Here is a 22,223-nt window from a genome sequence, read left to right as displayed (position 1 = left end):
TTCCAAATACATATTGTATTTCCATTCAGTTCAATTTAGTCATATACTAGAGTTATTCTAGTATTCGTGGTTGATTTATCTTACAGATATTCATTACTTACTATCGAATATGCTCTAGCGTTGAGTACTTCCAAAATTATCATTAATTCAAACTTGAGGAAACGAACAAGCATTCAAGTGGTTTATATGCCATTCAAGTATTGATACAACACTAGCATTGGTTGATCGGCTTAAGTTGCGTTCTATAACCTTTAAGAGCAGTACAACATCCATGTTAATTTGAATTTCTTAAATAATCCAAGACATTTACTTAGTCTAGGACATAAGGGTATTTTGGTCCTTTTTATGCTCAGTGATCTTTCATGTATTTCAAAGCTTGAGGATATCCATTCATTCCTGGCTTGGCGATATTTTTTAATCATTTCCATTACAGAGGTATTTTGGTCATCTTACAGATCTAGAATATTTCAATCATTTTCTTCCGTCCATTCTTATTATTTAATTCAAACTTATCATTTATGTCAGTCCCTTCGAACTATTCTGACAATATATCACCATCGATAAATTATTATTCTTCATGTACTTACTTAAGTCGGAGATTTATAGGTTAAATGCATTCTCAGATGTTACTGACGAATTATCAGGAATTTTCCATACAAAAATAGGATCTCAATAATCAAATCATTAATTTATCGGTTTAAAAACAAATTTTCATGTTACTTTCTCATTCAGAGTCAAATTGGACTATTTTTACCTCTCAAGGGCATTTTCATAATTTCTTAACCAGATGATTTCAGTATTAACTCTTAACGAAAATAATTATACTTTAGAGATCCAATGGTTAATTGCTTTCCCGAACATTCTTTGATCTTGAAATGATTCTTTAACCGACTTCTAGTATCTTGCACAAACCCTTTTGGGTTTAAAAACCAGTTATCCATATTTCCTAAGCAAAACTAGCATTTCTTATGCACATATGAAATTTTACCGAATCAATATGTCTTTACAGAGTTATTAACCAACTTCCAGGGACAATTCTTGTCATCTTACAATATAATGGTATTTTCGTAATTTTATCCTACCGAAGTATTTTCATAATTTCCCATCCAAGTACCTTTAACATTTAACCTTTGATGATATAAAATATAAGTTACAAATCCAGAGCTGATTTCTTTATCACCAATCACAAACTTGTAATTTAATTCTAACGATTCATCAATCTCTTATATTAGTCATTCGATCTGTATTCAGTTACAGAATTTCTACCACATTCATATCGAGTGTATAACTTATTCAACTCCACAAAAGTGATCAACATTATCTTATTCATGCATTTACCAATATCAACATGTTCCATAAAGCATAAAGAGGTAATAAAGTATTACCTCGATTTCTGTGTCATACTGATCGACCATATAAATTCCATTCGAACACCGTTGATCTTTAATTCAACTTCCAATATTTCCTCAAATACATAACAATAAACATTTCATCAAAAACAGGCTTAATTCCGAAAAACGGATCGAATCGGGTGATTAATCAGTGAAAAATAACTTACCGATTTTGAATTTGGCGAAACAGACCTCGAAATCAGAACACCAACAAAACTCAAAATATTAGTCTTAAATTCCAGCTCACCAACTTGATTTCTAGCTTCCAATCTTTTTCTAACGAACACGGATAATCTATCGTACAAATATGATTTCCATTAATTTTCCTTGTCATAATAAAAATAACTTATTAGAATTTAATTAATAATTTGGAAACCCAATTTGCATAACTAAAATCTTGAAGAGCTAGTGATATTTAATTGCTAACATCATGGACTAAATTGATTTTTATTTAAACCATTATGCCATAATCATAATAATACGGAAGCTAAAAGACAAAGTTAAATTTTTACCAAACTTGGATAACTCAGCTTGTAATTTACCCCTTTAGCACTTTGTCAACTAAAACCCACGTGATTTGCTCATTCATCCTTTACCAGTTTTGAAGGCTCAGGCATTGGACTTTCCTTTACTCGAGTGATTACATCGTCCACATCTTTTCTCACTTCCTTCACTTATATCACAAATCTAGATTTGTTCTTCTTTTCGATCAATTTCACCGCTCGTTAATCGTCTTGAAATGATCATAACCATCTTGAGCAACAATTACGTTTGGTGTAGGCTTGGATTCCTACAACAGTCTCTTTTCAGTTAAATGAATCCAAGCTGAGAACTCTGACGATGCAAACCCAAGCAGCCTACGATGAATTGGAATATTGAAATCAGTCAACAAACCTAGGATTTTAGTAACTATGACCAAACTGTTGCTGGCAAATTTACTTGAGTTCTGCATGATGGCTCTGAGTTCTTGGACAAATATGGCGTTGAAGTGCTCTGTAGTGTTCAGTTCCTTCAATTTCTCTAATTAAAACCAAGTCATCCCAAAATATCTTTAAAACATGTGGTTCTCCATTTCCATATTATAAAATTAATAATAAAAGAATTATTTATTTTCAATCATTTCTTTCAATCATTCACCCCTCCATCACTTCATATTATTTTATTATATGAATGGAGATTGTTGTTGGTGAATGACAAAGCAATATATTTCTTTAATTGATTTTAAGCTTTGGTGGACACAAAAGCTGCCCGAAAATGAGCTGAAAATTCCAACCAAAATGATAATGCCATTATCTTTAATTTTCATAGTGGACCCAAAATTTTAATTTGACTACTACTTAAATCACATATCTTAATATGAAAGAAATCTAACCTCATATTAGGGTGTGACAATATGCATTTGTGCCCAAATCATTTTTTTTGGAGTAGTTCTACCCACAATGTTTGATTATGAGGCATAAGTTCCTCCGTTAGATGGAATCCGTCACTCAACTGACGGTCAACAGGTCCATCTGACGTGGCATGCACATGTGGTCATCGATTATAACGTGACATTTCCACGTCATTATTTTTTGCTGACGTGGAATTACACGTAGATCCAGATACTGACGTGACATGCACAAATCATCATAGATGATGAAGTGGCAGTGCCACATCAGTTTTTTAAATAAAAATTAAAATATTGTTTCTAATATTTATATATTTTTATTTAGTATTTTTTATCCAATAAAATGACACGTGTCAATAACTTATGGTTTATATTTAATCCAAACAAAACTTGCTTTTGAGGGAATTGAACCTGAGCCAAAAGCTTGAAACCCGTCACCAAACCACAGGCCAAATCATTCATTTGGTTATCTTTTGCATTACAAAACATTTAACATATACGTTATGTCTCTCACACACACATTTTATCAAACACTTGGTGCACTTGGTGAATGCTTACAGAAAAATTGCTATAAATTCACAATTCAGTTTGATAAGTCACCATTAAACTTAAATGATTCAGTTTGAACTATTAACTTAATTTAACAATTCAGTTACTTTTATGAAATTCACAATTAAACTATACAAGCGTAATTCAGAAAGAATTACAGAATGAAATGAAGTCTTAAACCAAGTTAACTCGACTCGAACAATAAAAAGAAAGAATAGAACCAAACGAATTCTTGGACTCAACACTTACATATTCCGGGAAAACATTCATATACATCTCCATGAAGGCCAGGGCTAAAACAAGCACGTCACTGAGTTCATGGTTTCTGATGGAACAGTTGTGACAACATCTACAACTATCTGTATCACCACCAGAACAAGGATAGGATAGCCTGTGTCGAGTCTATCAGGCTTGCCGTGCATTGTAATGCTCTCGAGCTAAAATCATACGCAGAGATCACAGATATGTCCGTTTCGCCTACACTACCTCATGGGTAATACTCTTTAAAATGTTATACTTGCAGAGAGGACATGTAGCATTGATATGCAGCCACTTATCTACACAGGCACAGTGAAAATGGTGACCACAAGGAAGTTCCCTTAACTCAACGTCGTCGTCGTAAGCAGAAAGGCAGATGCAACATTCCTACGAATTAACCCAATAATGAAAAACCAGTTCGGTTTCAGCTCAGCAACGGTAGAGGAGAAAGGAAATAAACAGCATAAAAAAGGAGATTATCTTACTGCATCATCCTCGGAAAGCACTCGTTCCATGGGGGAATCAATACCACATTCAGTAATTACACCTCCAACAGGTCCTTCGACATCACCGGCAAATTTCTCACCCTTGCCAATTTTTCGAAATTTGTATATTGGCAACTGATCAATGTCCTCCTTCGAAGCTCCTTCCTGATGCAAGAGGCCATATGAAACCAGTAAAAAGGAAAGCATACCAAAAAGGAAAAGATGAAAAGAAATCCAAGTAAATCCATCCAACTGCCAAGAGCCATACAACTTCAGGATCCGTAAATATTTAACTTAAATGTGCTCAACTAAATCCTGTTGTTCAAATGCAGCAAATTCTTTACTTTGAAAGTGCTTGAAGGATCATCAAGTAAAATACAACATTCAAAATGTGTATCAGACACCATTAAATTGTCCAAACTCCATTGTGATCATACAATTATCCGGGTTGAATTAGATTCAGATTTAAAGCTCGAAATACATGCAATAACACAAAGAGGCCTTCCCCATACTAACTAGGTGATTATAAGTAAATCTGGGATGTTTACCTCCATTAACCATCTCGTTACAAAATTAGATATTCAAGAACAAAAATCAAGTATCAAATGCGGACAAACATATTAAAGAATCTATACGAAAATGTCAATTCTAAACGCAAGAGGGTGTGAAAGTTACCTGATCTGCCACAGCATACAGGATTGCAATAATACATGGAAGACAGCAGCAAACAGCAATGCCTATGATGCATGCCAATGCAACACAGAATACAATGAAGAACACATCAAAACCAAGAAACACTACACAAAGCCTGAAAAGAAAAATGCGTTTTAAGAGTTAGGATCCAATTACCGGGGAGCAACTTCGAACTCCCAAACAAATAAAAGCCAGGACAAGGGGCACAAGAACTTACCAATAAAGCTGGGGGGAGCTACGAACCATTGTTTCGCCACCTACAGATACCCCGTAGAATCCGATGATCCACCAGATGAATGAAAACATATTATTTGCAGATTCCAGGAGCTTTGCAACACTGCTGAAAACATTTTCAACTGATTAGCTACTAAATTGGGTCTAAAGTATCATATACAACCTAATCTATAATAGGTGAGATTAATATATCCAAAATACACCATAAAATTGAAATAATATGCCCCCAAAATTCCCAACACTTAATTCAACTAATGTGAAATGCAAGTGTGGATTTTCAACACATTACAGCTTCAATGTATGAGACAAATTTGCACAGCTTAACCATGTAATATCGAGTAAGTAAATTAAAATTCGAAATCTCCGTCAAATTCCTAATTGCATTCTTGACATCATAACGAAACATGTTCCAAGTTACACTTTGCCTGATGAGGCCTAAAACCCATTTATTCCAATTACCAATATGACATACAGCTTCTTGAATTCACCTACATATCCCCACAGCTCAAAAAACCATGATTGCACTTGCCACCAAAGAAACAATATCTTCCATCTCAACCCACCAATTAACCAATAAGAAGCAGTGTATAAAAAGGAATCCAACACTATCATTAAGGCTTTGCTTTGTATGAAGGATGGAAACGAGGAAATATGGAGAATTTGTTAACCAAATGGTTAAGATTCAAAGTAAGACAGTGGTTATTAATCTTAACCTTTTGATTAAGCAATTTTCCATCCTTCCCCTTTAGTAACAAGAAAAGCCTAAGTTCTTAAACTCATTGAATACCAGTGAAACTCTTAATCAATATAAATATATACCTTCCACTATCCTCTTCCAGATGAGCCAAAGTTACGTAGTGCTCCGAATCTACCCTCAACCGTGGGCTCAAAGCCCCTTCATCTCCTGCATTAAATGGGCTGTACTCCACGCTCCGTTTCCGCCTCCGCCGCCTATACTCAACACAAACGCAGACCATATGCAATAAACACTGCAATGCATACCCAATTATCCACAGTCTCAGCGGCATGATCGGTCTCTCCTTCCAGCTCAAAACCAAAACCCCAACCGCCGCAGCTGCGAACGTGAAATTCCAGATAACATCGAGGACCACCGCAGGCTTCGAATACGCCCAATCGCTATGCCGCTCCTCGAGCTGCTCGGCAGCGGTTTCTCTAACCAACATGGAAGGCTCACGCATCAGTCTTCGGCTGCTGGCTCGGCGCAGGAACCGAGATGCTTCCCGAAGCCTCTGGCCGCGCACGGATCCACAAGAGGAACCGTCCCGTGATACGATATTTTGTGACGAGAGGAACTGCGTCGTCGAAGCCATATGTGGGATTTCTCAGGGGGAAAAAATTCTAAAATATTTTCAACATAAACAAAAACAATAGAATTTCAAATGGGTATTCAATTTAATGCCATGGGGGAAACATTAACGGCAATCTTTCAAAGAATTTGGCGAATTAGAGCTCTACTGAATGTTGGAGATGATGAATCTGAGGATGTTGAAGGTTGTCTCTTTTATTTCTTGGGGAAGGTTTAATTTATCCGGTAATATTTGGTGCAGTTATGCGGTTCGTGTCATTCATCGTTAGGTGTATTTGAAAACCCAGTTGTCTATAAACGACAATTTTTTAAAATTAAAATATAAATATGCGGGGAGGTTATACTGGCCAAGAGAGCCTCCCTAGGGACACGTGGGAAAGGCGCGCTTGGCCAACAAAACCTTTCCTCAACGCTTCTTTTTTCTCTCTTTTCTTTATAACTCTTTACAAAATTATGTTATTAATTATTATATTTTTTGCATTTAGCATTATTTTATGCATTTTGATTTGGTCCATTTTAATTTATGTAACTTTTAAAATTTTAATCATGATACAAATATAAATCTACAAAGACTACTTATTTTATTCATTTACCTGGAGATAGTCGGATGATTTGGACATGACCTCAAAGGGTTGTTTTGTAAATATAAATTAAGATTTGAGGTGAGTCGGGTCAATTTTTTTTTTTTAAATATAAGCTATAGAGTCAGGTCAAAATTATGTTTAAAATAAAAAAGTTACGACCATGCAACAATCTTAATTTGATTTAATCGTAAATTAGACTAGATATATCGCATTAGTTGATCAAAACTTAATCATAACTAAGTCAAAATATTTTATAATTTAGAGATTAACTTAAAATTTAAGTGTTAGTTTCAGAGTATTTGGTGGAATTAACCCAAGAGAAAATAACTCACTGAAAAGCAAATATGGCCCACAATCGAGTTGGTTTGGTAATCGACGACGCCGTTTAGTACGGTTAACGGGTGTGTTTTAAACTCCATCCAAAGCCTTCCATAACCATAACCGCATTTAAAAAATTCTCCAAATTCAACGAAGAACAAAAGATAGAAAATACTGCTGCAAATGGGACGATTGGCGCGATTTCTCATCTACGTTACCAGTCTTCTCTTCCTCCAAAATAATGTTATTTCAGTCGAGATCCTTTCGAAATCGAAGCTTGAAAAGTGCGAGAAAAGTACGGGCTCCGACGACAAACTGAGTTGCACCACCAAGATCGTCATCAACATGGCCGTTCCTAGCGGTTCCGTAAGTGAACTATTTTTTTTGCTCCTTACCTTCGTTGTTTAGTTTTTTTGTTTCTTCTTAATATGATGTTTATGCTTTCTCCAGAGTGGCGGCGAGGCGTCGGTCGTGGCGGAAATTGTAGAGGTGGAGCAGAATTCTACGAATAACATGCAGACGTTACGGTTTCCGCCAGTTATAACGGTCAACAAATCCGCTTCATACGCGCTCTACGAATTAACATATATTCGAGTGTGTTCTTGAACAACAAAAATAAAAACATTGTACATCTTATTTATATATTTATTTATTTTTTAAATTGAGGGAAAATTGAAAGAAAAGATCGGGGAGATAGTAAAGAAAGAATCTCTCATTTTCAAATTTGCATTTTTATTGAACGATTTGGTTTTTCAGGATGTTTCTTATAAGCCTCAAGAGTTTTTTGCTAAGACACGCAAATGTCAGCCGGATGCTGGGGCTAGTGTTGTCAAGATATGTGAGAGGTAAGAAGCTGTTTTTGATTTAATTTTTCTGATGTTTAGTGTGTATTAAAATTGATGCATGGACATGAAAAATGAAGTGATATTGACTGATTTCCAGAAACCATTTTGTAGGTTGCGCGACGAGCAGGGTCACGTCATTGAACATACTCAAGTTGGATTTTCAACTTTTAAGTATCATTTTGAGTGGAATTTAATATTATGTTGAACTTAGCTGTTGCTTAGTTGTTCATATTGTTATTACAGACTGCCTAATTACTTCGTTACTTTTGTCTTTGCCATGGTAGTAAAAATATTTTACTTTTGCTTGCTTAACTGTCATATTTCTTGAAATGTAGTTGTAAATTTTACTTTACAGTTCTTTTTTGACTATTTATTTGTCTTTCGGATCCTCTATCCTTCTTGTTTAGCCTATTTGCTGTCCTTGCGGCCCCCGAAGGCGGGCACCTTCATCTTGTGGAAATATCTGTAAGTGCTCTCTGTGTATTTCAGCACTGTCAAATTTTCTTTTGGATGTAGGATTTTCTAGAATCTGATTGTTCTTTCCCTATCTTTACATTTGGGCAGTTGACAAATTGATAAAAGGAAAGGCCAATACTGCTCATTGTCTCCGATTCCCAGGTGATTGGTATGGCCTTCACTAGCGTTCTGTTGGTTACATATTTTGTCTTTTTGAGTTGTTATTTTTCTTGCTGGACCACCACCTTCGTCGTCAGTAGTCAATGACAAAACTTGATAATAAATCATTTTCAAACTTGTTTTTTCCCCTATAATGTCAGTAAAATAGTTTTTTCATAAAAGAAATTTCGAATAAAAGGAAACTAGAGAAATATAATGGAACTGATTTCTATTAGGTAGGTGATCCGTGATTAATGATGGCATTTGGCACTCTTTTTGCTACAATGTCTCGAATGTTGATAAAAGGAGCAACTGCTAACTTTCTATCTACTTAGGTTCCATGTTTTTGGCATTGGGCAGCAGTCAATTGGGTTTAGCGTTAGAATTGAGATGAAGACAGGAAATAAAGTTTCGGTATGTAGTGCCTCATATAATTTTTCAGATGCTTATTGAAAGACTTCCTTTTTCAGTTGTAAAACGCATATCTTATTGATCAGGTATAACCTTGGTTGTATATTGGTTTGTAGTTTCACGTAATGATGTTAGAATTGTATACAATTGATGTATGAACTGAACTGAAAGGAATTTAAAATTTCGTAATAGTAACTTACCTTTCAAATAAATTAATGTTTGCAGGAAGTTATTGTAGGGCCTGAAAACAGAACAGCAACATCCGCTGACAAATTTCTAAGGGTCAATCTTATTGGAGATTTTGTTGGATATTCAAGTATTCCTACATTTGAGGACTTCTACCTGGTCATTCCAAGGCAGGTCAGCTTGCTTAGAGGATACTGTTATGACTGTTATACGCAAGAATGATATAATCCTGCTAGTAGACACATTTTAGACAATTTAGTCATCTTGTTAATTACTTTGAGAAGGCTTTTTCCTTAGCATTTGACAAGAAGATGATGAATTAATATTATCAGGTTGTTTGCCCTATTTCTGTACTTACAACATAGCGATCATATGTTTTTTACAGCTTAATTTGAGGCCAAAAAATGATTCTCTTAAAATTCTGCAAATATATGACCGTTGAACAATTATTATGATTTAAAACACGCAAATAAATGGCAATTCTTAAAATTGGTGATGGAGTTTGAATTGGAATTTAGAACCTTTTATAGGCATTAATTGGGTTTCCCGGTTTTATCTTCTCATTGTTTTTATAGAAGGTACATGCTTATAATAAATGTTAGCGTATATTGTAATGAGTTCTTGTTGAGCATGAGAAGTATTCCAACTAGCAGCCAGTTGTGCTCTTTATTCTACTTTTTTCTTTTTAGTATGGGAGATTGGCTACAATATGCATGGCAATGTAATTTGATTATGTTGTTTCAGAATTTTGCTGGATATCTGTTTACTGTTATTTTGGTGCATATTCGGTTATTTTGTATTGCCAAAACTCTTTTTTATTCCTTCAATGACAGGGTGGTCCAGGTCAACCCAATTATTTGGGAAGGAATCTTTCTATGTGGATGTTGCTTGAGAGAGTGAGATTTACCTTAGATGGTGTTGAATGCAACAAAATTGGTGTCGGTTATGAGGCTTTCAATGGTCAGCCAAACTTCTGTTCAGCACCATTTTGGAGTTGCTTGCATAATCAGTTGTGGAATTTCTGGGAAGTTAGTATATAAAACTATAGTAGTTATAATTTCTTTAACTAGTTTGGTGCAAGAAATAGCAATGAAAAACTTATGATCTTCTATTTTCGTTGCTTATATATATCTTGGTCATTGTTAACTGAGAAGCCACTGCCTTATTGCTGGCAGGCTGACCAAAACCGAATTAAGAGGAAACAAGTTCCATTGTATGGCGTCCAAGGGAGATTTCAAAGGATAAATGAGCATCCGGTTAAGATTCCACAACTGTACATTCGTTCCGAGCAAGTTTCTCCACATTATAGGTGAGTTAATTTATGTTTCCCATTTGGCTGCAGGGTGCAGGGTCTCATTCATTCTCTATAGGAGTGACGGAAGTTCTTAACACAAACCTCCTAATAGAACTAAGGGCTGATGACATAGATTTCGTTTTCCAAAGGTAAGTAACGCTGCTACAATTGATAGCTATCGCATACTACAATATAGATGACTTGGACTCATTCTTATTATTTTCAGCAAATGATTCATCAAAAGCATGGATTTGCAATATTCAACTTGATTATATCAAGTCTTTGTTTACTTATCATCAAGGACAAAGTACTGAGGATTATGCTCTTTGTGTTCGACTCGCAATAGATAGACCTTTTGTTGTCCTGTATGCTTCTAGGCAATTACTTCTTACTTATACTATCACTCAAAAGCATTTTAAAGATTATTTATGGTGATTGATGTCTTTTGGTTTCATATCTAAGTGATACCCCATCTTTAATACTTTGGTCGTACTTGATGTAAATATCACATATACTTTTCACAGGAGTCCTGGAAAAATCATGAGTGTAAAAGTTCCAACATTTGAAGCCCTCACTCAGTTTGGGGTTGCCACAATTATGGTTACGAATACCGGTGAAGTAGAAGCATCATATAGCTTAACGGTACTCGGATACATACTTTTTTCTCATTATGTACATAAAGAATAAATATGAGTTTCCATTTGAACAAATATGGCGATATTGCCACAAGTTGCTCTAGTTTCAGTTATGATGAACTTTTTCCTTGTGCAGTTTGACTGCTCAAAGGGTGTCGCCCTTATGGAGGTATTTTCTCTCAACTTTTTAAAGTGTAGTGTGCGTAGTTAATCATGGCTAATCAAAAAAATATCACCAACATTGAATTTTCTGCAGGAACAATTCTTCATTATGAAGCCAAAAGAAATTTCGGCTCGATCTTTTAAAGTCTATCCAACAACTGATCAGGCTGCAAAATATGTTTGTTCTGGTAGGAATTGAAAGGAGGCTTTTAAGCCATCTTGAACCATTTTCTTTTCATATTCCCAAAATTTAACATCACTAAGATTGATACATTTCACTTAACATGCTTTTTGCTTGACATGCTGAATGCAGCTATATTGAAGGACTCTGAATTTAGTGAAGTTGACAGAGCAGAGTGCCAGTTTAGTACTACAGCTATTGTTCTTGACAATGGATCACAGGTATGATAAGTTTATGGTCTGGTGTCAAAAAGAAACGAAATTAAGGTTCGTAATCTATGCTGCACCGACTCCTTGATTTTCTTGAAGTACCAGAGTTAAACATATTTTTGGACAAGCAAATACTTGGAAACACTTGGAAAAAACACATCAAACATGTTCATATCATATCCATCACACTCCTGAGTTCGAGTAATATAGTTTTAAAAAACTGAGGATTGTTATACTTCATTTTACTGTCTGTTGAGATTCATTAACTTAGCCATGTGCATTGCGAACCATAAGCGCTGTGAACTGTACAAGTATGAGGAAAAAGTATCAGTTGGTGCTCTTCATGTCTTAAGTAAATCTCTGAAAACATCAAATTTTTTCAGATTACTCCTTTCCAACCACCAAATACCGGCGTTAATGGTTTCTTTGAATCTCTTAAGAAAATTTGGAAAAACCTGTGGGAAAGTTTGGTGGACTTCATCACCGGAGAAACTTGCAGGTCATTTAACGATTAGAATACATATTTCCATTTCTACTAAATTATGCAGTTGACTCGATGTTGAATTTCTTTCCTTTTGTTGTGTAGAAGGAAATGCTCAGGTTTTTTCGACTTCAGCTGTCATATACAATATATCTGTATGAGTTGGATTGTACTCTTCGGTTTGATCTTGGCGATATTTATGACTGGTAAACCTTCATTATTACCAAGAAACAAGTTAAGGGAGAATGCAAATAATTTGCTTATCACATCACATGGTATTTTGAATTGCAGTCCTCGTGTTGCTATGGCTCTTACACCAAAAAGGCTTCTTTGATCCTCTTTATGACTGTTTCGAGGATCATTTCGAGTTCGATCATCATGGAGCTAATGATGTCCACAGGCACGGTATCCATAATCACCGTTACCCCATTCATGCCAAAAAGCGTATCAAGACCAAGCACCACAAACATGATGCTCGATATAAACGAAGCGGCATTCACCATGATCACCGGCACAATCATTCCAAAAGGGAGGATGATTATCATCATTACCTGCATCATGTTCATAAGTACAAGCACAAGCACAAACATAGGCATGTCAGAAGTTCTAGCATCATACAAGAAGTCCAGTTGGATAGAAGGAAACATGATGATGTCGGACACCACAAGCATAGGAGAGCACCAGAGCTAATAGACAGACCATTGAAGCTGAGATAGAGATAGTTCATAGCAAGATGAAGTTATAATCATATCAATGGGAGGCTATTTTTCAAAATCGAAGGGCTAGATACAAATTTAAATTTCTTTTTATTTAAATGTAATATATCGAGTTCGATCAAATAAACCAAATTAAATATTATAGGGATTTATTATTCGAATCTGAATCCATTATAATTGTATTTACGGACAGTAAAATTGCTTAAATAAGATGTACCATAAACTATTTTATGATCTAGAGTGATTGCTATAGTAACCCGAAAATCTCGTTAGGATTTCATGACGATTTCATGAGAACACGATAATTTTATGATCTCGTTATGTTTGCAAGACGAGTTTCCATGCTGCTTATTGCATGTTACCTGACAGCAGTGCAATTCAGACGCAATGGAGAATGGGGAAGTCGTCATGCACACATATCAATATATATATTAACCCTACCGTCCGTGGTCTATTCTTAAAGAAGGCTAGCTATAGTTTCGGCCCAAAACAAATAATTTAAACAGAGAAGCCCAACCAGCCCACGAAGAGCTTTAAGAGTGGCCTGTGGTTAGGTCAGGTCTGGCAGTAGCTTCTTCTTTATCAAGTTGGCTCTTTCTTTGATGCGCCTTCGTTCCGCACCCTGGTCAGCTCTCTTAGTTGGTTTTGAACTTGAAACTTTTTGCACTCTCATCGAGGAGAATGAAGAAACCCTTTAACTCCATTGCAACTTCAAGCAAAACCCACTTCGAAGAAAGTGAAGAAGACGATGAAGGAGAAGGAGAGATGGAATCTCCATCCGAAGAAGAGAACTCTGATGACTCCATTGCTTCCGATGAAGTAGGTATATTTTACCATAGCTTAAAATCTTATTCTTCCAATCTTCAACTGATTATATTGCGTTTGTGTTTCTGGGAGAGTTGTAGGAGGAAGAGATAGAGCGCGAGTTAGCAGAAGTTACATTCGAAGAGCTACAAAAGGCACGAGCCGATGGTACGGATTCAGTTTCTCGTAAACCCCGTTCAGATGCCAAGCACCGTCGCGCTAACAAGAATAGGTATCCTTTTTTACGATTTGAGAAATAAGTTTTTTTACTTCCTTTTATGGCAATTTATGTTTTTGTTTTTTGGGTTTTGGTTTGTGTTTTATATAGGCCGATGGAACTCAGTAGCAAGAAACCAGTGATGTCTTTTGGACAAGTTATTCAAGCTCCTAAAAAGGTAAACCGAGTTTCTTTAAGCTTTTGCTTTTGTTTTGAATGTAATAAGAATAACATATTAAATAGTGTAATTGTGGTTTTGCTTGCCTAAATTAATGATCTTTTGGTTTTGAAGTATCTTAGTTTTTCTTTAATGCAATTATGCGCCGGGTTGGTTACCTTTGTAAGATCTTAATTGTGTCCCTGTTATTCGAGCTTATAATTTCACTTAAACTGTTGAAGTTGGTCTTATGATTTATGTTGAGATTTTTTTTTCTTCTGTTTTCAGCTTTTGTGCTTATAATTGATGTTAATATGATTTGCTTGTAAGTGGCATTCATGACCCTTCCCTAAAGTTCTATATCTCGATTGGTGTAATAAATATTGTTTTCTTAAGAAAAAAATAGTATGCTCCCTGTTGTTTTGTAAATGTCACATGTCTAGTAATTTAGGCCATTTTTAGTTGCCTGTCCTCGCTAAATGTTTTTTTGTGTGGCTAATTTATGTGCACAAGACTCCAGTTATTGTAGCATTGATCCTGATGGAAATCGCAATAATAATGTTCTCTCTTTTTGGGAAAGGGTATCACATACTGGTTCTTGTTTTCAATAGTTAAAGAGAATAGAACATTAAAAGGTGAATTGAATCTGTTTGCTTCTTTCTGTTCAGGTGTCACGAGACCCCCGTTTCGAATCTTTATGTGGTAAACTTGATGTCGATGGGTTAGTCTCTTCTCTCTTTATCATTCAATCATTTACATTGATTTCATTTGTTGCTTTAACTACATTGGTCCCGTTGCAACTGTTATTACCCTACACAAAGTTTAACTACTCTTACCTGTGCGTATCAGTCAAGTGGGATGAGGAGTTTTTCATGGATTAGTCGTTAGTAATCTATTCCATGATCTTTAAGGACAACTCTTTGATTGGTCGGCTGAGCTTCATACGTTATTGTATTAAATCCAACACAAATATGTTACTGAAATTTAATGAGTATTGCCTGAAATCTTGATTACCTTTTACCAGTCTATGGAGCTTTACTTTGATAGTAGTCTACTTTACCATGTGACCACATCTCATATGTGCCCATAATAGTTCAATAGTAACGATCAACCTCTTGGTTGAGGTAGTAGCATTTGATGGTTGTCACTTTCTACTTTCCGGATTATGCCTGTCGTTGGCAAATTGGCTTTTCCTTAGCCCGCAACTGATGATTTTTTTTTATTTTGCAGATTCAGAAAAAGATATAATTTTCTGTTTCAGAACAACCTACCAGCTGAAAGAGAGGTATTCTAATCTATTTGACCTCTTCTTTGGGTTTATACCGTCATTTTTCAACGATGTATTTCCCGGATGTGACAGGAGGTGCAGAAACGACTAAAAAAAACCAAAGATCCCAAAGTCATTAATGAACTGAAGAACCATATTTCTTGGATTGTAAGTAATTTATCTATTCAATAGAAACCACTTCAGTCTCCAGGGTCTTCTATATGGCCCCTGGATGCATCAGAGCACCTCCCTATCAACTTATTTACGTTGGATCACGAATCAGGATAAGCAATTAAAGTTTGAGTCAGCAAAAAATACTGATGCAGAGATTCTGGCTGCACACAAGAAGAAAGAAAAAGAAGCAGCAAAGCATGGGAAGCGCCCTTTCTATCTTAAGAAATGTAATGTCAAGAATCCTCTCACTCTCACTATTGCTTTTGGAATCTTGTGTTAGACTATAATATAGGAAACCGTCCAGACTGTTATTATTTTAGCTTTCTAACCTTTCACAGAATGTTGTATCATGTTGATTATGCATGTATGATTGTTCCTATGAATCCATTTTAATGGATGCTAATTTGGATTACTCCTTTGCAGCTGAAATTCGGAAGCAAAGGCTTATCGAGAAGTATAAAAAGCTCAAGGTACACATTCAACATACCTTGTAATTTAAACTTGTTCCCTATGACATCAACTCTCTCAACTAATTAATCATATCGATGATGTATCATCAGGCATCCGGCAAACTCGAATCCTTCATCGAGAAAAAGAGAAGGAAGAATGCTGCCAAGGATCATAGGTTCATGCCCTATCGTAGACCCAACAACAGCGAGCAACAAAGTTAATGATTCCACAGGTTTTTGGTCTGTATTTATGCAGTCCTCCATTTTGGATGGATATGACTTGCCCTCTATTGGTGGTGTTGAGATGAGATTAGGGTTTATTATTCTAAAAAAATGTTCGGAGTAATTAGTTTATTATTGTTTTAGTAGATTTTTCTGTAATTTTGAGATATTTCCTCCTTATTTTATATAAAACTAACAGTTATTATTTGTTCAAAAATAATAATACACCCGTTTGTACTTTTTAATTCAATGGTTGATTTTGATTGTCATGTGTTTTTTTGACAAAAGATCGTCATTTATGTGTATGTATTGATAACATTTATTATTTAAATTATATATTATACTGGTTAATTTTAATTATAGCAACACTTATAGTTTAACTTTAAAAATATATTTATATATAATTGTAATTAAATTTAAATAATAAATCGGAACAACTAATAAATTAAAAAAAATCTAAATAGAGAAAAAGGAAGCCTAAACTGGGCCCTGAAGTCTAAACTCTAATTGGACCAACGGTAACAAAACAGAAGACCCGCCTCTAAACGCAGCGTTTAGAGTTTACATGATGGTGGACCAAACGACGGTTGGTCGGTAAATAAAATACTCGGCGATTATCAGAACAACGGTCATAGTATTACCCTTCTCAGGCAAAAACAGAGTCGCTAAACGAAACACAAAAAGAAAACCAGTTGATCCAAACACAGATAACAGCAAACATGGGACTCGGTAATAGAACACTGCAAGAATCCTGGAACTTCTCAGTTCTGTCTTTTATATATATATATAGATTTTGTATGAGGTTTAACGTTCTGTTGATTCTCAGGGGAAAGGGGTAGACCTAGCAAAAAGCTTAAAATTTATGTGAAGGTCATCCAAAATCCTCTGCCTTTTCGATTTTTACATAGAATTAATGGGTTTTTTCTTTTCATTTTCCTTACAAAAGCATGTTTTTTTTCTTTCTTATGTTTTCTTGCAGGATTATCATAGGAGCTCAGCTGTTGAAGATGCGAATTCGTTTTATCCTGACGAAGGGGACGATGATTCTCGTGATAGTAACCATTTCTTCGTTCTATTTTTTGACAAATTTGAGTTTGTCTTTGTGGAGGCATAATATTATATGATTGAATTTGAAGGTGAAAAAGAAGGGAAGAGGAGAGATTTTAATAAATTAGAACTAAAGCCCGACCACGCGAATAGACCGTTATGGGCTTGTGCCGACGGGGCGTATTTTCTTGGAGACATTCTCTCCTTTGTACAAGCAAGCTTATGATTTTCTCATTGCTATAGCCGAACCTGTTTGCAGGTATTGATGTTGAATTGTTTTTCTTGTTGTTTGCTTATTTGGATGCATCTCTTTATGTGGTTATGGATGTGAATTTTCCATTTATGTAGACCGGAGTCGATGCACGAGTACAATCTAACGCCACATTCTCTGTATGCTGCCGTATCCGTGGGGCTGGAAACGGAAACCATTATATCGGTGTTGGATAAACTGTCCAAGACCAAGCTTCCTAAAGAAATTATTGATTTCATACATGCTTCTACTGCTAATTATGGCAAAGTCAAGCTCGTGCTCAAGAAGAATCGTTACTTTATCGAATCCTCATTTCCTGGGGCAAGTTGGTCATTGTTTTTGATGATTGCATGATTTATCGAAATTTATGGGTTATTTGGTATTCGTTATTTGTTGATGTCGATCGCTGCAGGTACTGAAGAAACTGCTGCAAGATGAGGTTATAGCTCGAGCTAGTATCGTTTCCGAGGTTTGTTTCATAATGTGAAATGAATTTGTTGATTTATTTTGTTTTACTGGCAGTTGAGGCGAAGTCATATTTCCCGAGTGATGTTATCTTCTCGCTTTTTATAGAATGTGCATGGAAGTGATGGATTTACAATCAGCAAAACTGCGGGTGAAATCGAAACCGGCCATGATGGTTTGCTTAAAGAAGCAGAATTGGCTGCTGCCGCCGAAGAGAAAGAAACCCATGCATTCGAAATCGACCCTGCTCAGGTGTTTTACTTTATTGTTGACTTCGTATTTCAAGTCCATTATTATTGCACGATATTTTTGAGGATACAATTTTAAGCCCGCATTTTTGTTCGAGCAATTCTATCTCATGACATCTTTCATGCAAACGAATCGGTGATGCTGGACCATAAGCTCCTTCGCTTATAGTTTGATGGAAATTTGATTCGGTTGCAGTTTCTCAGTCGTCGATCTTTACGAAATGTGATTGTGCTACATTTGACTATATCTTGCGTTGTACTTTTTGCATTGACAGGTTGAAAATGTGAAGCAACGATGCCTGCCTAATGCTTTAAATTATTCAATGCTAGAGGAGTACGATTTTCGAAATGACACTGAGTAACATTTTTCTCGACACTAATAAAAAAAGTGGCTTCCGATTAATGGAGGCAACTGAGTCCATATTATCCGGGCCTTGATATTATCTCGGTTGTTTTATTGTTCCTTTGATCTATAGGTCAATCCCGACCTCGACATGGAACTGAAGCCTCATGCACAGCCACGACCATATCAGGAAAAGAGTCTTAGTAAAATGTTTGGAAATGGTATGATCATGTATATTAAACCTATACATATTTATGTGTTTGTACATATATATCTTTTTTTTTTTTATGAATTGTCATTGTTGTTTTCTCTTGGAATGCAAAATGGTAATGCAGGTAGAGCGAGATCCGGCATTATTGTGCTACCTTGTGGTGCCGGAAAGTCTCTAGTAGGTGTTTCTGCAGCATGCCGGATAAAGAAAAGTTGCCTTTGTTTTTGGCAACAAATGCAGTTTCAGTGGATCAGTGGGCCTTTCAGTTCAAGCTTTGGTCGACCATACGAGATGAACAAATTTGACGTTTTACATCCGACAGGAAAGAGAGGTTCCGTGGGAATGCTGGAGTGGTTGTGACAACGTATAATATGGTTGCTTTTGGTGTTAAGCGGTCTGAAGAATCTAAAAAGATATTTGAAGAGATAAGAAACAGAGAATGGGGACTGCTGCTCATGGACGAGGTAATTATTAATTTCCTTATACGCAATAAGAGAAATGATTCTCCTCCGAGCAGGCCCCTGTGGTTCCTGCTCACATGTTTCGGAAAGTCATCAGTCTCACTAAATCCCACTGCAAACTGGGGCTTACTGGGACGTGCTTCGATTTCTTCTTCTTCTTTTCATCATTAGCTCTCAGCTGCCTCGTATGTAAATATGTAAATACTATTATGTAGCCACACTTGTGAGAGAGGATGAAAGAATTACGGACTTGAACTTCCTTATCGGTCCCAAGTTGTACGAAGCAAATTGGCTGGATCTAGTAAAAGGAGGGTTCATAGCAAATGTTCAGTGTGCCGAAGTATGGTGCCCGATGACAAAGGAGTTTTTTGCTGAATATTTGAAGAAAGAAAACTCCAAGCAGAAACAGGTTCGCTTATCTAACTTGTTCGCTTCAATTTGTTGGTCCTTAACGATTTTCGCTGTAACAGTTGTCTCTTGCATTTCAGGCACTTTATGTGATGAATCCTAATAAGTTCAGGGCGTGTGAGTTCCTCATACGATTCCATGAACAGGATCATGGCGACAAGATAATTGTCATTGCAGACAATCTTTTTGCATTAACCGAGTATGCAATGAAACTACGGAAACCTATGATCTACGGTGCTACCAGGTTGTTTTTTGAATCATCAACTGCTTCCCGTAGTCTGCCTTTTTCATATTGTCTTATATTTTTGACTTGCAATCTACCCGTGTCGGGCGCAGCCATCTCGAGAGGACAAAAATTCTCCTGGCTTTCAAAATTAGCCGTGATGTGAATACTATTTTTCTCTCATAGGTATTCAACACATTACATTTTACTTTCAGTTTCGATACTGTCTTGCAATATTGAGTGTTGTGAACCAATATTGTGCCCCATCAAAAAATCCGAGTCTTTATTATTGTTCACATCATCGGCTTTAAGCTGGTGAGGCTGATCCCGTTGTTTTATCAAGTGTTCCGAATTCTCCTTTACAACGTTTTACTTTCAGTCATGCGATTCTTTTGTTGTGTCCTATGAAAATGGTCTTTTGTGGCTTTTCGATCAACAGGTTGGCGATAATTCTATCGATATTCCTGGGGCTAATGTGATAATTCAGATTTCATCTCATGCCGGTTCGAGACGTCAAGAAGCCCAGCGATTAGGACGTATTCTAAAGGGCAAAGGCCAGTATTACAATTCAATTTTGCATCTTAAGTTTTCATCTTTGTTTTTCTAGTTGCTGAAATTTCGAATGGATCGACAGGGTAAAATCGAAGACGGGATGGCAGGTGGCAAAGAGGAGTATAATGCGTTCTTCTATTCCCTTGTTTCGACAGATACGCAGGTATACGCATATTTCCTTATGAGAACAATGACTATCCGTAAGCATATGTAATGTTCGGCCGATACTATTTGCAGGAAATGTACTACTCGACTAAAAGGCATCAATTCCTAATTGATCAAGGTTATAGCTTTAAGGTATGCCATTTATTGTCTTCGTTGCTCCAGCTTTTATCTGGTAACTTGTATCCTGTATGCACACTCGAGTTCGAATAATGTAAGAGTATTATATAATATTTTGATGTAATATTTTTTTAATAGGTGATAACAGGCTTGCCTCCACCTGATGCCGGTGCCGAGTTGAGTTACTACCATCTCGACGAGCAATTGGCCCTACTCGGAAAAGTGCTTATTTTTCCACTTTCTTCTAAAATTTTAAAGTAATCATGGAACTAGTGATCGTTAACAACTTTCTTTCATCGGGTCTTGACAGCAGGTGATGACGCAGTCGGTTTAGAACAGTTGGAAGAGGACAAAGATGATATAACCCTTCATAAAGCTCGGCGCTCGACGGGATCAATGATCGCAATGTCGGGTGCAAACGGAATGGTTTACATGGAATACAGGTACAATGTCTCGCATGTTTCCGGAGTTTGCATTAGAACACACTTTCAAGTTCCATTTAACCATCTCTGTACAAATCTCCTCTTTACAGCACGGGAAAGCATAAACTTCTCGGTGGACAGACTAAGAGCAAGCCGAAGGATCCGACGAAGCGTCATCAATTGTTCGAGAAACGCTACGGTTGAGACGGAGAACTGAACCGGGCAGAAAGTTGAGTTAGTATATTCATCTAAGGGTGATCCAATATATTTATTTGAGGTTTTATTTAAATTTAAATGTAGTTTTTTATAATATGAGTAAAAATCCCGAGAGAGTAATGAAAAGTCGAGATTCTTTTGGGTGTCAATTTCCCAGTCTCAGTCAATCAGATAATTGTCATTCGATGTGGGATTTGATGTTCAACCAGATACTGGCTGTCCAAGTCTATATGCTTTAGGTAAAGTTTATAAATACCGACTATAGGGTTATAGTCCCTTTTATTGAGTTTTTTAATTATTAAAAGATAAAAAATATCTTTTAATTATAAGGTGATATTATTTTATTAAATTTTTTATTATTAAAAATTATAAAATAATTATTTATTTATTTTTTATAAATTTGATTTTTTTATTAAAAAATGACGGTCGTCTAAATTGAATGTTGGTCTATTAAATAAAGATAAAAATATATTTTAATGATGTTTATTAATATTATTGTTTTTTAGTACTGATTCGTTGATGTAATGTTTAAAATTTGATTTAACGACATAATATAAATAGAGACTTAATCTATAAAATATAATTCAAACTATTCTAAGTGTAAAATTTTATAATATTTTAGTGAGTATGTCAAAATTCAGTTTATTCGATCGTCAAATTTTTGATAAAAAAATTTAAAATATATAAATAGGCATGTTACTATTCTATAATTTTTAATAATTAAATTTTAATAAAATAACAGCTTATACTTAATAAAGTAACATCACACTTTATAATTTACTTAGGGGATTATAAGCTTATTTTACTCCATAATTTAAAGCATTGAAGTTGAACTAGTAAATGT

General features: G+C 35.7%; 3 protein-coding genes and 1 pseudogene across 4 annotated transcripts; 3 read left to right on the top strand and 1 right to left on the bottom strand.

Annotated features, from left to right (window-relative positions):
- Positions 1-3,501: 3,501 nt before the first annotated feature.
- Positions 3,502-6,528, bottom strand: LOC120140548 (E3 ubiquitin-protein ligase At1g12760-like). 2 transcript variants are annotated; one of them, XM_039155520.1, is made up of 5 exons: positions 5,817-6,528; positions 4,981-5,103; positions 4,746-4,878; positions 4,071-4,235; positions 3,502-3,972 (listed from the first exon to the last, which is right to left on the bottom strand). In XM_039155520.1, the coding sequence occupies exons 1-5, from the start codon at positions 6,326-6,328 to the stop codon at positions 3,805-3,807; spliced, it is 1,101 nt and encodes a 366-aa protein (XP_039011451.1). In that variant the 5' UTR covers positions 6,329-6,528; the 3' UTR covers positions 3,502-3,804. The 2 variants fall into 2 exon arrangements, with proteins under 2 accessions (XP_039011451.1, XP_039011452.1); XM_039155521.1 differs by having other exon boundaries at positions 4,981-5,100; positions 5,817-6,527.
- Positions 6,529-7,409: 881 nt separating this feature from the next.
- On the top strand, positions 7,410-13,006 carry LOC120140426 (protein HAPLESS 2-like). The gene is made up of 18 exons (XM_039155414.1): positions 7,410-7,592; positions 7,677-7,820; positions 7,983-8,071; positions 8,183-8,222; positions 8,479-8,536; positions 8,636-8,696; positions 9,022-9,100; positions 9,323-9,457; positions 10,117-10,311; positions 10,459-10,539; positions 10,626-10,726; positions 11,102-11,219; positions 11,349-11,381; positions 11,469-11,562; positions 11,688-11,776; positions 12,148-12,263; positions 12,351-12,451; positions 12,537-13,006. Exons 1-18 carry the CDS (start codon positions 7,410-7,412, stop codon positions 12,959-12,961), a joined length of 2,142 nt encoding a protein of 713 aa, XP_039011345.1. The 3' UTR covers positions 12,962-13,006.
- A 527-nt stretch (positions 13,007-13,533) lies between these two features.
- On the top strand, positions 13,534-16,367 carry LOC120140557 (ribosomal RNA processing protein 36 homolog). The gene is made up of 9 exons (XM_039155528.1): positions 13,534-13,780; positions 13,867-13,997; positions 14,094-14,160; positions 14,808-14,860; positions 15,370-15,424; positions 15,500-15,574; positions 15,690-15,807; positions 16,004-16,050; positions 16,141-16,367. The coding sequence occupies exons 1-9, from the start codon at positions 13,643-13,645 to the stop codon at positions 16,249-16,251; spliced, it is 795 nt and encodes a 264-aa protein (XP_039011459.1). The 5' UTR covers positions 13,534-13,642; the 3' UTR covers positions 16,252-16,367.
- Positions 16,368-16,970: 603 nt separating this feature from the next.
- On the top strand, positions 16,971-21,436 carry LOC120140536 (annotated as a pseudogene).
- Positions 21,437-22,223: the final 787 nt, after the last annotated feature.

This window comes from Hibiscus syriacus, unplaced genomic scaffold (assembly GCF_006381635.1).
Source record: "Hibiscus syriacus cultivar Baekdansim isolate YM2019G1 unplaced genomic scaffold, ASM638163v2 tig00110785_pilon, whole genome shotgun sequence".
Classification (NCBI taxonomy): Eukaryota; Viridiplantae; Streptophyta; class Magnoliopsida; order Malvales; family Malvaceae; genus Hibiscus; species Hibiscus syriacus.
The sequence above is the reverse complement of the archived record's forward strand: the minus strand, read 5'-3'. Positions and strand labels throughout refer to the sequence as shown.

Excerpts from the sequence above, each read along its gene's own strand:
- LOC120140548 (XM_039155520.1), bottom strand. The coding sequence starts at position 6,328 with ATGGCTTCGACGACGCAGTTCCTCTCGTCACAAAATATCGTATCACGG. Across the intron at positions 5,104-5,816 it reads CTGGAAGAGGATAGTGGAAG|CAGTGTTGCAAAGCTCCTGG; the intron begins GTATATATTTAT and ends AAATGTTTTCAG. Across the intron at positions 3,973-4,070 it reads TGCTTTCCGAGGATGATGCA|GAATGTTGCATCTGCCTTTC; the intron begins GTAAGATAATCT and ends GTTAATTCGTAG.
- LOC120140426 (XM_039155414.1), top strand. The coding sequence starts at position 7,410 with ATGGGACGATTGGCGCGATTTCTCATCTACGTTACCAGTCTTCTCTTC. Across the intron at positions 8,697-9,021 it reads CTCCGATTCCCAGGTGATTG|GTTCCATGTTTTTGGCATTG; the intron begins GTATGGCCTTCA and ends CTATCTACTTAG. Across the intron at positions 10,727-11,101 it reads ATAGATTTCGTTTTCCAAAG|GAGTCCTGGAAAAATCATGA; the intron begins GTAAGTAACGCT and ends TACTTTTCACAG.
- LOC120140557 (XM_039155528.1), top strand. The coding sequence starts at position 13,643 with ATGAAGAAACCCTTTAACTCCATTGCAACTTCAAGCAAAACCCACTTC. Across the intron at positions 13,781-13,866 it reads ACTCCATTGCTTCCGATGAA|GAGGAAGAGATAGAGCGCGA; the intron begins GTAGGTATATTT and ends GGAGAGTTGTAG. Across the intron at positions 14,861-15,369 it reads GGTAAACTTGATGTCGATGG|ATTCAGAAAAAGATATAATT; the intron begins GTTAGTCTCTTC and ends TTTATTTTGCAG.